The sequence below is a fragment of the Hyperolius riggenbachi genome, chromosome 3 (genome assembly GCF_040937935.1).
Source record: "Hyperolius riggenbachi isolate aHypRig1 chromosome 3, aHypRig1.pri, whole genome shotgun sequence".
Taxonomy (NCBI): Eukaryota; Metazoa; Chordata; class Amphibia; order Anura; family Hyperoliidae; genus Hyperolius; species Hyperolius riggenbachi.
The window spans coordinates 141,149,266-141,165,021 of record NC_090648.1 but is presented as its reverse complement, the minus strand read 5'-3'; the positions used below and the strand labels follow the sequence as shown (position 1 = coordinate 141,165,021).

The 15,756-nt window shown below is 47.1% G+C and overlaps 1 protein-coding gene across 1 annotated transcript in view; it reads right to left on the bottom strand.

Moving 5' to 3' along the window:
• Positions 1-5,130, bottom strand: part of HACD3 (3-hydroxyacyl-CoA dehydratase 3) — a 54,478-nt gene extending 49,348 nt beyond the window's left edge. Inside the window, exon 1 of the mRNA XM_068275004.1 lies at positions 4,998-5,130. Within this exon, the coding sequence (XP_068131105.1) occupies positions 4,998-5,075 (78 nt within the window). The 5' untranslated portion in view covers positions 5,076-5,130. The remainder of the gene's footprint in view (positions 1-4,997) is intronic.
• Positions 5,131-15,756: the final 10,626 nt, after the last annotated feature.

Sequence of the window (15,756 nt, the reverse complement as noted above, 5' to 3'; positions counted from 1 at the left end):
CTGCCCATCATTGCTAGATTTATAGCTTCTATCAGGCACTAAAGTATTGGTAAAAATCCCGCTGCACCAGATGGCAGGGTAAAGTGAAAAAAGATTCTTTATTTTGTTAATCCATATCAATGTTACAGATAAAAGCTCACGCGTATCGGAGCAGTAGATGGCTCCATAATCATAGCTTTCTGGCTTTGGAACTCCCTGCTCCCATTTGGGATATTATGTGAGTGTAGCAGTCTCCTTCTTCTATGTACTACTATCAGGCACTGCTGCAGCAGCCCAATATATCCCTATGGGGAAGTTCATACTTCCCACGTTGCGGTATGCTTTGCCGGAAGTGTGCCTGTGTCTAACGCTAACGCAGAACTACGTTACAGTGCGGGACACGCGGCAACCTGCATTTGCCCAGAAGCCATGTTACTCTATGGCGACGCAAGTTCTTTAAAAAACGATGGTGTTGCGATGTCGCGGTGCGCAAGCGTATTTTTACAATACGCTAACGCACACTTGAAGCAGGAAGTGACCACAAGCGCGTGCCACTTCCTACTTGGCTGATTGCCAGACGGGGACACCGTGTACTAAAAGTGGTGTTCCCTGAAGGCCTGTTTCTGGCGGTGCAGTGCGCGTCTATAGAGGGAACCATGGGAGGGTTTTCGAGATCTAATATATAGAGAAAGATCCCGGCTGTTTGGTGACATCTTAAAAACCAAGTAAGTATACACTTGATAAAGAACATTCAACCAAATGTTGGTGAAAAAAAATTAAAAAATATGACACCTGAGAGAAACAACAGTATAACTGATTTATCAACAAAAGTGGAATAATACTTTACTTTTTCTCTCAGACAAGAATCTAGTATGTGCACAGCTATCTCCTAACCTCTTTTAAAGGGGACCTGAACTCAGAACATCCTCTCTGCTCTAAAAGATACGCAACCGAATAATAACCTTTAAAAAAAAACAAAACATTTCTTTGTTACAGCTGATACAAATCCCAGAATAAATCTGCACTGTTTCTACTTCCTGATTCATGGAAGCAGGCATATTGTTAACATCCTATGCTTTCGAATGGGCTTATCTGACATCTCTGCCATGGCAGTCATGTGACACAGGAGAGAGATCAATTTACAACCTAGGATTAGACACAAATGAGAGGGAATTAAACAGGCTAAACTCTATAAATACATACAGGGTGCATTTTTCCAGGGCTGTGGAGAAGAGTCAGAACAATTTTGGGTACCAGGAGTCGGTGGTTTCAATAAAATTAGGAGTCAGATAGTCTGATGTTTTTTGAACCAAATCCATAGCCTTTGTAAAAATTAGACTACGTTAAGTAGTCAGAGTCGAGGAGTCAGAGCCGGTGGTTTCATAAACTGAGGATGTCTCTCTGTTGTCCTTCTGTCCTGTGCAAGAGTCCAGGTACACTTTTTTAACCTTCCTGGCGGTAAGCCAGAGCTGAGCTCGGGCTATGCAGCACAGGAGGATTTCTCAGGCCCTGCTGGGCCGATTTGCTCACTTTTTTTTCGCAACACGCAGTTTGCACTTTGCTAGCTGCGTGTGCATTCCGATTGCCGCCGCTCCGCGCTCGATCGCCACGCCCCCCTCCCCCCCAGACCCTGTGCGCTGCCTGGCCAATCAGCGCTGAGAGGTGGTTCGGAACGCCCTTAGACGTCATGACGTCGGTGACGTTCTTTGAACGGGATCTCCTGATCAAAGATTGCTGGAGGCAATTGAAGCGGGCGGGGGGATGCCGCTGTACATCGGCTATCATGAAGCGAGCCCTAGGCTCACTACATGATTTAAAATAAATAAAATTTAAAAAATAAATAAAAAAATAGTGCTGCGCTGCCCCCTGGCGGTTTCTAGTAGACCGTCAGGAGGGTTAAATAGGATACCAGAGCCGAAATAAGCTAGAGAAACAGGGTGAGCAGGTTTATACTGTGACCTGACCTGATGCCTACCCACCCTCTCCTTTCTGCCCCGCTATCTACCTAAATGCCCCTCCGGCTGCCTCTTCCGGGTCACCGACTCAGAGTCTGGCACTACTGCGTACAGCACGCCCATGGCCGGGAGCGCTCTGCGCATGCATATTATGTCATACGTATACGCAGAGAGCTCCCGGCCATGGGCGCGTGCTGTAGGACATGCGCAGCCCGGCCAGCACCTGCGCAGTAGTGCCCAACTCCGACGACCTGGAAGTGGCTGCCAGAGGGGCATTTAGGTAGCTAGTGGGGCAGAGAACAGGGGAGCAGTAGGCATCAGGTTAGGTCACAGTATATGCCCGCTCTGCTCGTTTCTCTGGCTTATTTCAGCTCTGGTATCCTGGGCATCACTGGGCTGTTTCTGAGAGACATATCTGTTTGAACTCGTGCACAGAACTGTCAGGTGAATTAAGGCCTCTTTCAGGGCTAGAACCCACTAGAGCAATTTTTTTGAGCGTTTAGGGAGCGCTTTGAATCGCTAGCGCTTTCCTTAAATGCTCTGCCAATGTAAAGAAATGTAACAAATTCCACAGTAGCGATTGCGATTAGCAAAATCACAATCGCAGGACATGCAGCAGCGTTTGCGCTTCAATGTAATGTACTGAAGCTATGGCAAATCGCTCATGAATCACTACACATAGCGATTTGAGTGCGATTGCAAACTGTAAATAAAATTGATACATTGAAAGGACCAATCAGAATTAAAATCGCAAATCGCTACACAATCGCTGGCAAAAAGCTTACACTTTTCAAAATCAATCCTAAAAGCGCAGGAAAACGGTCATGAAATCGCTTACAAATCACTTATTAAAAACGCCATCAATTGCGCTAGCGATTTGTAGTGGGTTCCAGGCCTCAGACAGAGGGCTGAACTATGCGCTTGTCAGGCAGTTCAGCCTCCAGACTGCTGCCTACGAGTGCCATTTGGGTTCAATTTAAATGCAGCTGCAGCGACACCACATGTCAAGTGCTGACGTTACCTAGCGGCAGAGAACCGCAACCCTGCATGTGAGTGTGGTTGCAGCTGCACTAGGATGTGACTCTGTGGGGGCTGCCTGTCCAGCGCTGGTACTGAGCCCTAACAACCACCGGCCGATGCAGGACAGCAGTGACTCTGAACTGGATCTACACTATGCATGGAGATAATCTGATACAGAAAGGTAATGATTAATTATACTGAAAATTATCCAATAATCTACTGATCTGATTAGGCCCTACAAATGTCCAGCCCTGCCCCTGCTAATTCTGGTTCCTGCAGGACAAAATTCATCTATGGGAAAGTAACGGCTCAACGCACAGAGTGCGTCAGGGTGAGGGGAGGCTGCAGCAGCCGGGCGGGTGGGTGAGGGAGAGTTTATACATACCTAATCTTCCGTAGCAGCCGGCAGTAGAGGCTTCCGTCTTCTACCGCGTCATGTGACTACGACGCATCATGTGACTAATCACATGACGCGCTGTGTAGTAGAGATGGGAAGTTCGGATCTTTTCAATGATCCGGATGATTCGAATCGGATCATTGAAGAGATCCGGATCTTTGATCCGAATCTCGGATCATTTTACTACCTGAAGCATTCGGGGGTGAAATGAACAGCAGGACAGGTCTGTGGACAGGAGAAGGGGAGGGAGTGGACACACAGAGAAGGGGAGAAGATGGACAGAGGGCAGGGAGTGGACAGAGATGGGAGGAGGGACGAGCAGAGAGCAGAAATGTTTGCACGTAATACCCACATGCTGAAGTCATATGCTTTACATATATTTCACCTATATGTTCATCTGTACACTTTGAAAGAAAAGGTCGCACAGTGAAAGAAAGCATTCCCAGAAGATAAGTGCAGCTGTTTAGTGCCGAGTGCAGGAGGATTATATTGCCTTTCAATCACAGTGTCTGCAAAGTTACTGAGCTGTGCTGAGCCAAAAGCTTCCAATGTGATCACTGTGCAGCACTATGGAACAGACAGCCTATAATGAGCAGCAAATTATAGCCAGTATGTGTGCTCTACACATATCTGGCAGTGGCACCCATGTCCCCTCTCTCTCATCTACCTGCTGTCCCTGCAAGGCTGCCTCCCTTCCAACAGAGCGATCCATCTCTGCTCTGCTTCCAGGACCCCGCTGCCCGCTGAGAGGGGGCGTGTCGCTCCTGGCCCCGCCCCTTTTGTGATTCGAATCGTTCATTTTGATGATTCGGATGATCGACTCATAAAATAGATTCGGATCAAAGATCCGAATCGTTCATGATCCGGACAACACTACTGTGTAGTCACAGCGAAAGAGGAGGAAGGCTCTACCGCCGGCTGCTACAGAAGATTAGGTATGCATTTGCTGAGTGAAAACGGATCCGATCAATCATTGATTAGATCCATTTTCACTATGTGACCGGGCCACGGACTGAGCCATCAGGATCCGGTGAAGCAGAGACCGGATCGGCTCACCGGATCCTTTTGGCCCAATGTGAACCGGGCCTAACACAGGAACTGCATCGCTGCAATGATAAACAGCATTTCTTTTAGCTCCTACCAGAAGGCTATGAACCTGTGTAAAACCATTTGCATAAATAGGTCATAAAATAATTAGTGTAGGTTCTGCACACTATAAATTACACACAAACAAGACAAGACAGATCCTGAGCCAGAATAGAAAACGGAAGAGACTGAACAGATATGTTGTCACTGAATCATTTGCATGTCACAGCAGGTGCTGCTATTCTGCCATTCATAAGACTGCATGCTGAAAGATGGGCAGAAGATGCTCACTGTTTAGGGAACTTGTTTGGGACAAAAGGGATATTTGAATACTGTGACTGTAAATGGAAGGAGGGCGGGAAGCAAAGCAATAAGTTTATAGAAAACACAGCGGGACAGTTCCCAGAAAGAAAGCATGCATGGCAGTTCCAGCAATAGGGAGGGAGGAATGGCCGCAGACATGTCCTGTATACCTTACACAGCACACACAGTATATACCTGTGTAATAGCATGGAAGAGCATCAGGTATGCATTATGTGTATAGTACTAGGGTGACCTACCTGCACATCGCTGAGCTCCACACGCAGGTACAGCTCATGGTGCCTCTGTGCCCAGTACACCTGCGGGCTCAGACTCATCCTGCTCCCTTATTCTGCCCAGATCTCTACTACTAAACCTAGAACAATCCGGAGATCAACCAGCCCCTCACTACGCCCCCACAGGGCGGGCATAGGGAAGTCCAGGCGGCCATGTCATGTATGGGCAATCTTTACACTATCACAATAGAGCTCTGTCCCAACATGAGGGCTGGGCATTTCACCACTTCCGAGGTCTCATCTGCCACGCTGCATGATGGAATAATGCCATTAGTTCATTTCAAACTATAATTACATCAAATAAAACAAAAAAGGGAATAAGTATTTGGTTACCATATCTACACACTAGTAGTTATATTGTGTATATATATGTATATATATATATATGTATATATATATATATATATCCATTTCATCTTAACCTCTTGAGGCCCCCTAGTGACCAGGCGATATTTTTACAATTTGGCACTGCGCAGCTTTAAGTGTTAATTGCAGGGCCATACAACTTAGCACCCAAATGAATCTGCCCTCCTTTACTTGCCACAACAGAGCTTTCTGCTGATGGCATCTGATTGCTGCTGCAAAGTATTTTTTTAAATTAATTTAATCTATTCTTATTAATCTAATCTATTAAATTAATCAATTTTTTTAATTAAATTTCCTTTTTTTTAATTTTCCCTCCCTCCCCCCGACATCCAATCAGCGTGATCCCTCTCACAGGCGTCAGTGACAGAGCTGTCCCCTGTACAGAGCTGCAGTAGATCGCAGCGCTGTACAACTAATTTGGCCATTTTGTTTAATTGTTTACAGCCTGCCAGCTCCGATCGTGGGCTAGCAGGATGATCACAGCCGTCTCCCCATTCCTCTGCAGGGTACGGGAGCTTGCGCAAGCGATCGTTCCCTGCTAAACCCGCACATCGCGAAATGAAGCACCACCAGTGCTTCCTGCAGGAATGAGGAAGCCACTCTGCGGCCGCCATCCTACGTTAGGTGATCGCAGAGTGGTCAATCCAGTTCTGGTGCAGAGCGAAGACTTGGAAAGGGAGCAGTACAGGATCGGTTACACTGTATATGAGTAGTAGAATGACGCTGCTCATGCACAGCTTTTTTCCTTCAGCTTCAATCTACTATGGGGAAGCTCGTACAGGGATCAGAGCATAGCGACACAAAAAAAGAGGGTTCTGAACAGCAGTGGTGCACTTGAGGATCTGGGAAGCCTCAGGACCATCCAAAAGCTTCCCACTACCACATCTCCCAAAGACGCTAAGATACATTCACCACAACTCCAGCCAGGCCCCAAATTTACATAAAAGTGCATCTCCCCTCCTCTGGAATGCCCTTCCACAGCACATCTGCCACTCTCCAACCTTTGATATCTTTGATTACACTCACATCAGGGCCCCTGATGAGTCACTATAGGTGACGAAACATGTAGGGTGGAGCTACACGCCTACAAGCAGGGCCAGTTCTAGACTTTTTGCCACCTGAGGCAAACTTGTGAGGATGCCGCCCCCCATATAGGTAGTATCATTGCCTCCAGTATAGGTAGCCTGGAGGGGGTAACAGCCAAGAAGGGGAAGCAGCAGGCACAGCGGTGGGGAGCATGGTCCCACTCCCTCACCTGGGGCTCCCCCTCCAGCTAACTGCGCAGCATTTCTATTTGTGTCATGCAGCAAGAGCGGAAAGCAATGACTCGCCTGCTTCCCTTCCAGGTGCTGCGTTCCACCGCTCACGTCACTTCCTGCAATGCCGTCCACTGTATTACGGAAGTACAGTGAGTGGCATTGCAGGAAATGACGTGAGAGGTGGAACGCAAGCAGGTGAGTCATTGCTTTCCCCACTCGCTGCCTGACACAAATAGAAATGCTGCACAATTAGCTGAAAGGGGTGCGCAGACGGGGGAGCCTTTCCCACCGCTGTGCCTGCTGCTCCCCCCTTCCTGGCTGCTACCTTCTTCCACCTTTGCGCCCCCCCCCCCACCTATAGCCAGGCAGGCGCCGCCCCACACTTTCGCCGCCTCAGGAAACTGCCTCACCCTGCCTCATGGCGGGATGGCTGTGCTGACAAGGAAGAAGCTGGCACTGTGGTCCTGGTGTCCTGGGTGTTACAACGCGAGACAGAAGTCCAGAGGCCAACTAGAAGGGGAGAGCCTGCAAAAAAACTCATGCAAATTGATTCCTGGTTTTAAATGTGTGAGCATGAATAAAGTTCTGTACTGTTTTACACTATGGGAAGCGTTAGGTTTTCTTGAGGTGAATTAACCATGCATAAAGGAGGACAGTGGAGGTGGCTGAGAAGGAGCGATATAAGGTAGAGGGAGACCTGTGAACTACCCTACAAGAGCTGTATGACCATAATCTATAGGGTCACTTATAGCGGTGAGTTCCCTGCTGAAGGGGTGTGGTGGAGGGGCTCACTGTGTTTTTCGTCAGGACCTGTTGATGCCTAGAAGCTCGAACACCGTAGTGTTCGGATAGTGAAAGTGGAACTGTTCATTTATTTGCTTTAAAAAAAATTTCACTGGACATCAAGTTCATAATTTATGCATGGGCTGTGTAGCGCTGTTTATATAGGATATTAATCAAATTGGTCTGCGTGGCTGTCGTCCCAGAAGAAAGCTACTTCTAAAGATGATGCACAAGAAAGCCCACAATTAGCTTGCTGAGGACAAACAGACTAAAGAGGCCAATACGCTGGTCGATTTCAGCCATTTGTGTCCGATTTCAATGGATTTGATCTATCTGACAGGATGGAAAATGTAGGTCGATCTGCTGCTGGTAGCAGATCTATGGCCCATACAGTTGCATTGGATCTAATGGGCCAATAATGCATTTATGCTGGGCATACATGGTTAGTTTTTTATTATCAATCGAGCCGCTGATGGCTCGATTGATAATATTCAACATGTCCGATCACCGCGGCGGGTCGATACCGCGCTCGATCCCCGCGGGCGGACAATGGTAGAAACGAAAGACAAATAAGGAAGTACCCACGGGGACAAGCGGGGATCGATCCGCGCGGACGAGCGGTGACGCGCTGGCTCGATACCGGCGCATAATCTAACCATGTATGCCCAGCATTAGATAGATTTCCAATAGATTTCATTCTGAAATCTATTGGAAATCTGTTCCTAGTGTGTGGCACACATCAGATAGATTCCTGTCAGATTCAACTTGACAGGCATCTGACAGAAATCTATCTGATGGTGGAATCTGCTGCAAATCTTTAAGTGTATGGTCATGTTAAGGATTACTGGAACCATGTCCTGAGGTCTGATGAGACCAAGATAAACGTATTTGGTTGAGATGGTGACAAGCATGTGTGGCAGGTACCAGGTGAGGCATACAAAGACAAGTGTGTCTTGCCTACAGTCAAGCATAGTGGTGGAGACAAGGTCCCCTCATGCCTTTCAACGATTTCCTCCTGAATGTCAGCTAGGTTCCTGAAGCACCACTTAAAGGGATACTTAAGTCAAGGGGCAAAAATGAGTTTAACTCACCTGGGGCTTTCCTCAGCCCCCTGCAGCCGATCGGTGCCCTCGCAGCCCCGCTCTGATGCTCCTGGACCCGCCGGCGGCAACTTCCGGTTCCGGCGAAACCGGAAGTCGCCGCCGGCGGGTCCAGGAGCATCAGAGCGGGGCTGCGAGGGCACCGATCGGCTGCAGGGGGCTGAGGAAAGCCCCAGGTGAGTTAAACTCATTTTTGCCCCTTGACTTAACCTGCCTGGCGTTCTATTAAGATCGCCAGGGAGGCTGCGGGAGGGTTTTTTTTTTATAAAAAAAAAACTATTTCATGCAGCCAACTGAAAGTTGGCTGCATGAAAGCCCACTAGAGGGCGCTCCGGAGGCGTTCTTCCGATCGCCTCCGGCGCCCAGAATAAACAAGGAAGGCCGCAATGAGCAGCCTTCCTTGTTTTGCTTACATCGTCGCCATAGCGACGAGCGGAGTGACGTCATCGACGTCAGCCGACGTCCTGACGTCAGCCGCCTCCGATCCAGCCCTTAGCGCTGGCCGGAACTTTTTGTTCCGGCTACACTGGGCTCAGGCGGCTGGGGGGACCCTCTTTCGCCGCTGCTCGCGGCGGATCGCCGCAGAGCGGCGGCGATCAGGCAGCACACGCGGCTGGCAAAGTGCCGGCTGCGTGTGCTGCTTTTTATTTGAGCCAAATCGGCCCAGCAGGGCCTGAGCGGCAGGCTCCGGCGGTACTGGACTGAGCTCGTCCAGACCGCCCAGCAGGTTAAGGACCAGGCACATTTCTAATGATCGGTGCTGCGTGGGCTCTACAGCCCGCAGCACCGATCAGGATTACACCAGGGCGATCAGACTTCCCCCCTTTTTCCCCACTAGGGGGATGTCCTGCTGGGGGGGTCTGATCGCCGCCGGCCATTAGTGAGTAGCGGGGGGGGGAGGGGGGCTCCTCAAAGCCCCCCTCCGCAGCGATTTCCGCCCTCTGCCCTTTTAAATAGATATGTTTCTGATTTTCAAATGACAAATTAACCAGAATAGAAAGGACCAGTGTGGTTTGAATTATAAAACAACATATTTTTCTTATGAAATCTTTATGGTATGTAAGACTAGGGTGTGTGTTGGGGGTGTGGCCAGGCATGGCTTAAAGTTAACCCTAGGTGAGAGTGATATGGTGGCTGCCATATTTATTTCCTTGTAAACAATGCCAGTTGCCTGACCGTCCTGCTGATCTTCTGGCATAAGTAGAGTCAAAACCCTGGAACAAGCATATAGCTAATCCAGTAAGACCTAACTCAACGTACCTGTTATGCATATGTTTGTTCAGGGTCTATGGCTGAAAGTATTAGAGAAACTGGATCAGGTGGACTGGCAGGCATCTGGTATTGCTTAAAAGAAAATAAATATGGCAGCATCCACATCGCTCTCGCCTGGGGTTCCCTTTAAGTGTCCCTCTTTTTTATCTCAAAATATTCTGCACTCCCTGGTGCTGGTGGTCAATCGCACGTGAGTTTTACCATCGCACGAGTGTGATTCCGGTGACTACCCTCTTTGTATGGGGGACTGAGGCGTCCCAGGTCTTTTTCAAGGGACCGTAGCCCCAATATATACTCAACAGTAAATATATAATCAAGTTTTACTGGCAACTGCAAATTGTCTAGAGAAGGAGGGGTGATATTGCTATTAGCCCTTATTTATAATCTGAAAAGTACAATGTATTTTTTTATACTATCAACTTTATCTTCTCTAACAATTTAATTTGATCCCATGCTGATGCCCCTTGTGGACACTAAGCTGACTGAATCTTCTTTTTCTCGTATCCTTCCTTGGTCAATTCAGATCTCTGTGCCGCCCCGCCTCCTGTCCAACCTCCTTTGGCTGGTATTGCTGTGGGGGAGGAGATTAAGGGCTGTGCGGCATCAGATTGGTCCTCGGAAGCTTTTAGAGATTAGTGTATGTGTGATGATGCGAACTTATCCACACCCCCTTGAACTTATCCACACCCCCTTGAGGAAGTTGTAAGTTGTACCGGCGAAACAGATCGGGCTTGTTTGGCTTGCTTGCTGGACCTTTGGCTCCCGGCTCACCCACCAGACCTTCTCCACTCTGGTCTACCCATTGTAAACTTCCTCCTACATCGTGGCTTGTCTCATTTAACCAACTCGGGCTGCGGTACACGGAGTGTGCCATGAAACCCATGCTGCATGCAGTTACCGGCCTTGGGACTGCATATGCTGGACATTCCTCTGAACATTGTCCCATCACCACAGGATCCTCTTACTATCGGGATTACAGCAAGACACAGGCATCACACCTTAACGGTTCGACTGATTGGGTACAGTATGCCAGCATCACAATTGCCACTGTGACATTGCCTGCACCCTTCATGTGCTTTTGCTATGTGAGCTTTGACCTGCATGTCGCGGCTTTCTGCTCACAGTTTCTGCAATACACTAACTGTTAACTGTGCTTCTTCTAGCTTTGATACTGCCCGGTTGCAATACCAGCATGTGATGTTTGATTTGTCTTTTGGACTCTGATTTCCAGGTGTTCAATACGGAGCTACATTATTGAGGCACACCAGTTGGGCAGTTGGACATCATACAGGCCTGTGTTTGATTATATGGTGATCACCATTACATGTCTGCGCTGTAGGAGTGGTCGGTGAGGTATTGGTGAGCCGGCCAACCTGTAGGTCTTTCTTTAAAGTTTGTTTACTCAATAAAATATTTTATATTCAACTCTGACTCTATGCTTTTTGATTGACTCTATGCTTCTATTATACCCTAGTTTGATCTTATCTCATAGAGTTGAAAAAAAGTAAGTCTACTGAATACTTATTCTACAGCCCTACTTAGAGTGTCCATCTCCCCTCCCCTTAGGCTGTAAGCCTTTGGCGGGGTCCTCCCTTCCCTAGTGTATTCTACATGATCATGTGCTCCTTTCCTATGACTGCCTTGTACTTGTATTACTGGGCCTACCTAACCAGCCCAAAATCGCATGATCATGTATCTTGTTTGCCTTGTATAACATTGTCCTATAACCTTGTTACGTCTGTCATCCTTTGTATTACTGTGTGTATTACTGTGTGTATTTATTGTCCAGTGCTGCATAATATGTTGGCACTTTATAAATATATTAAATAATAATGGTAAATCATGGTGGGCCCACAAAATATACACACTTTGGGCATCATTTTGACATTCTCCCCTTAGAAATGTACTCACTTTTGCTGCCAGTGGTTTAGACATTAATGGCTGTGTGTGGAGTTATTTTGATGGGACAGCAAATTTACAAGTTATACAATCTGTATACTGACTACTGTACCTTGTATCAACATGCCATGTCTTCAGAGTTGCCCCACGAAAAAATATAATAAAATTCTTCCAAAAAAGTGAGCAGTGTACTAATGTTTGTGAGATGGTATATATTAAACTACACTGAACCATGTGCTGTATCCACATCCACATGCTGTACACATACCTAAGTTCAGTAAACTCATGCAGTGTTCACTTATGGTCTGAGCACACATATGCATTATAGCAAAAATGCTCATAAATGAATCATAAAAAGCGTGTATATTGAAGTGAGTTGATGTGCATTGCAGTGCGTTTTTTGAATGCTTTCTATGTCCTTTCTGGTATCCTTGCATATCGCACACTGACATTTGTTGCAGAAATCAGCAATGCACAAGTGTGCTCAGGCGTTACCTACACTTTGTACACCCATGTGCTGCCTACTTACTGAAGCTTTGTGTACACATGCCCAGTACACTTAGGGCTCGTCTCCATATAGCGTGCTTTCAGCCGCGCTATTGGAAACGTGATCGCAGGGACATCAGAGAGGGCATAGACTGCACTCTCTGATGTCTCTATAGTGCTGAACCGCAGCACATGATTACCTGCATTTCGGGGCAATTGCACCCATGACCCCATTCAGTATAATGTATGGAATCATAAGTGCGCCCCCCCCCCTCCTGGAAGTCACGTGCAATGCAGAGCCGCGCTCAGTACACGGCTCTGTGTTGTATAATGGAAGACGAGCCCTCACCCGTATGCTGTACACACACCTAAATTTATCAGCACACTGTACACATGCACTGAAGTTTTACTGCTGATGTGCTGTGAACAAATACTCTGTTTTTTCACACACTGTAAAACCATATGCCACTTACAGTTAAAGGATACCAGAGCCCAGCACACTAGGAGAAATGGGGGGAGCAGGCATGTAGGGGGAGCTGGTTGCAAGGATTGTCAGCACACCACTTGTTACAGCACATACTTTATTGTACCAGTTTCCACAATGAAATCCAACAATTGTTTTGGGGGCCGCACAGGGTCCCCCTTTATCAAGGCATGTGGTTGTAGGGGGAGCTGTCCTGATGCCCACTGCCCCCCATTCTCCTCTGCCCCCCTCCTTTCATACCTGGAGCCCCTCCAGCAGCCTCTTCCGTGTCGCCGGAGTCAGGCATCACTGCGCCTCTGCTTGCCCGGCTGCGCATCCTACAGTGTGTGACCTCGCCGGGAGTGCTCTGCACATGCACATGACTTCACTATTTACGTCATGTGCAGGGCGCTCCCGGCCGCGGTTGTACGCTTACCCAACTGCTGTATACTGACATACAGTACACTCAGCCACATGCTGTATACATCAGCTGTACACTTACCCACACCCTGTACACAAAGGCAGCGTACATTTACCCACATGCTATACGCATAGGCACTGTACACTTACCATCATGCTATACGCATAGGCACTGTACACTTACCCTCATGCTATACGCATAGGCACTGTACACTTACCCTCATGCTATACGCATAGGCACTGTACACTTACCCTCATGCTATACACATAGGCACTGTACACTTACCCACATGCTATACACATAGGCACTGTACACTTACCCACATGCTATACACATAGGCACTGTACACTTACCCACATGCTATACACATAGGCACTGTACACTTACCCTCATGCTATACACATAGGCACTGTACACTTACCCACATGCTATACACATAGGCACTGTACACTTACCCACATACTATACACATAGGCACTGTACACTTACCCACATGCTATACACATAGGCACTGTACACTTACCCTCATGCTATACACATAGGCACTGTACACTTACCCACATGCTATACACATAGGCACTGTACACTTACCCACATACTATACACATAGGCACTGTACACTTACCCACATGCTATACACATAGGCACTTTACACTTACCCACATGCTATACACATAGGCACTGTACACTTACCCACATGCTATACACATAGGCACTGTACACTTACCCACATGCTATACACATAGGCACTGTACACTTACCCACATACTATACACATAGGCACTGTACACTTACCCACATGCTATACACATAGGCACTGTACACTTACCCACACACTGCACACATAAGTGCTGTACATTTTTACCCACACACTGCACACAGTACAAACAGGCTCCAGAGCCACAGTGAGTTTTCATATAAAAAACACAAGTTACAATCTTATTTTATTTTTACCTATTTTATTGAGAATTTAAAACATCTACAAAAGTGATTGGCTTGGAACACGGTTGAAAGGTTTCGCTGGTCGTGGTCGCTGGACTTCTGATGTCATCAGAGAGCAGGTGGCAGCAAGTAGGTGGGCATGAAGGATCAGCATGCAGCAGGCAGATGTAAGTGGTACGGTGAACAGGTGGAAGATCGAAGCAGTGCAGGGGAACTGCCGCCAGATGGTGTTTATTTTGTGAGAAGACTGTCGCCAGATCATGTTTATTATGTGGGGAAACTGCTGCCAGATCATGTTTATTATGTGGGGAAACTGCTGCCAGATCATGTTTATTTTGTGGGGAAACTGTCGCCAGATAATGTCTATTTTTAAATTTTATATTTTTCCATTTTTGGGGGAGGGGGGGGGGAGCTGCTGCCAGATCATGTTTTCATGTTTATTTTGTGGGGAAACTGCTGCCGCATCATGTTTATTTTGTGAGGAAACTGTCACCAGATAATGACTATTCTTATAATTTTTTTTTTGGGGGGGGGGGGGGGGGGGGGAGGGGGGGGGGAACTGCTGCCAGATCATGTTTATTTTGTGAGGAAACTGCTGCCAGATCATGTTTATTTTGTGGGGAAACTGCTGCCAGATCATGTTTATTTTGTGGGGAAACTGCTGCCAGATCATGTCTTTTTTGGGGGGCGGGGGAACTGCTGCCAGATAATGTTTTCATGTTTATTATGTGGGGAAACTGCTGCCAGATCATGTTTATTATGTGGGGAAACTGCTGCCAGATCATGTTTATTATGTGGGGAAACTGCTGCTAGATCATGTTTATTTTGTGGGGGAACTTCTGCCAGATCAGGTTTATTTTGTGGGGGAACTTCTGCCAGATCAGGTTTATTTTGTGGGGAAACTGCTGCCAGATCATGTTTATTTTGTGGGGGAACTTCTGCCAGATCAGGTTTATTTTGTGGGGGAACTTCTGCCAGATCAGGTTTATTTTGTGGGGAAACTGCTGCCAGATCATGTTTATTTTGTGGGGGAACTTCTGCCAGATCAGGTTTATTTTGTGGGGGAACTTCTGCCAGATCATGTTTATTATATGGGGAAACTGTCACCAGATAATGTCTATTTTTATATTTTATATTTTTCAATTTTTGGGGGATGGGGGACTACTGCCAGATCACGTTTATTTTGTGGGGGAACTGCTGCCAGATCATGTCTACTTTGTGGGGAAATGGCTGCCAGATCATGTCTACTTTGTGGGGAAATTGCTGCCAGATCATGTTTATTTTGTGGGGAAACTGTCGCCAGATAATGTCTATTTTTATATTTTAATTTTTTTTTGGGGGGGAAGGGGGGACTACTACCAGATCATGTCTATTTTGTGGGAGAACTGCTGCCAGATCATGTTTAATTTGTGGGGAAACTGCTGCCAGATCATGTTTATTACATGGGAAACTTTCGCCAGATAATGTCTATTTTTGGGGGGGAGGGGGGAGACCGCTGCCAGATCTTATTTATTTTGTGGGGAAACTGATCATGTTTATTTTCTGGGGAAACTGATCATGTTTATTTTGTAGGGAAACTGCTGCCAGATTGTGTTTAATTTGCGGGAAAACTGCTACCAGATCATGTTTATTTTGTGGGCACTGATCCAGGGGAAGGCGAAAAACCTTTCAAGGCGATGGCCAATTAGCCTTAAAAGGGAAAAATTCCTTCCCGACTCCAAATGGCAGTCAG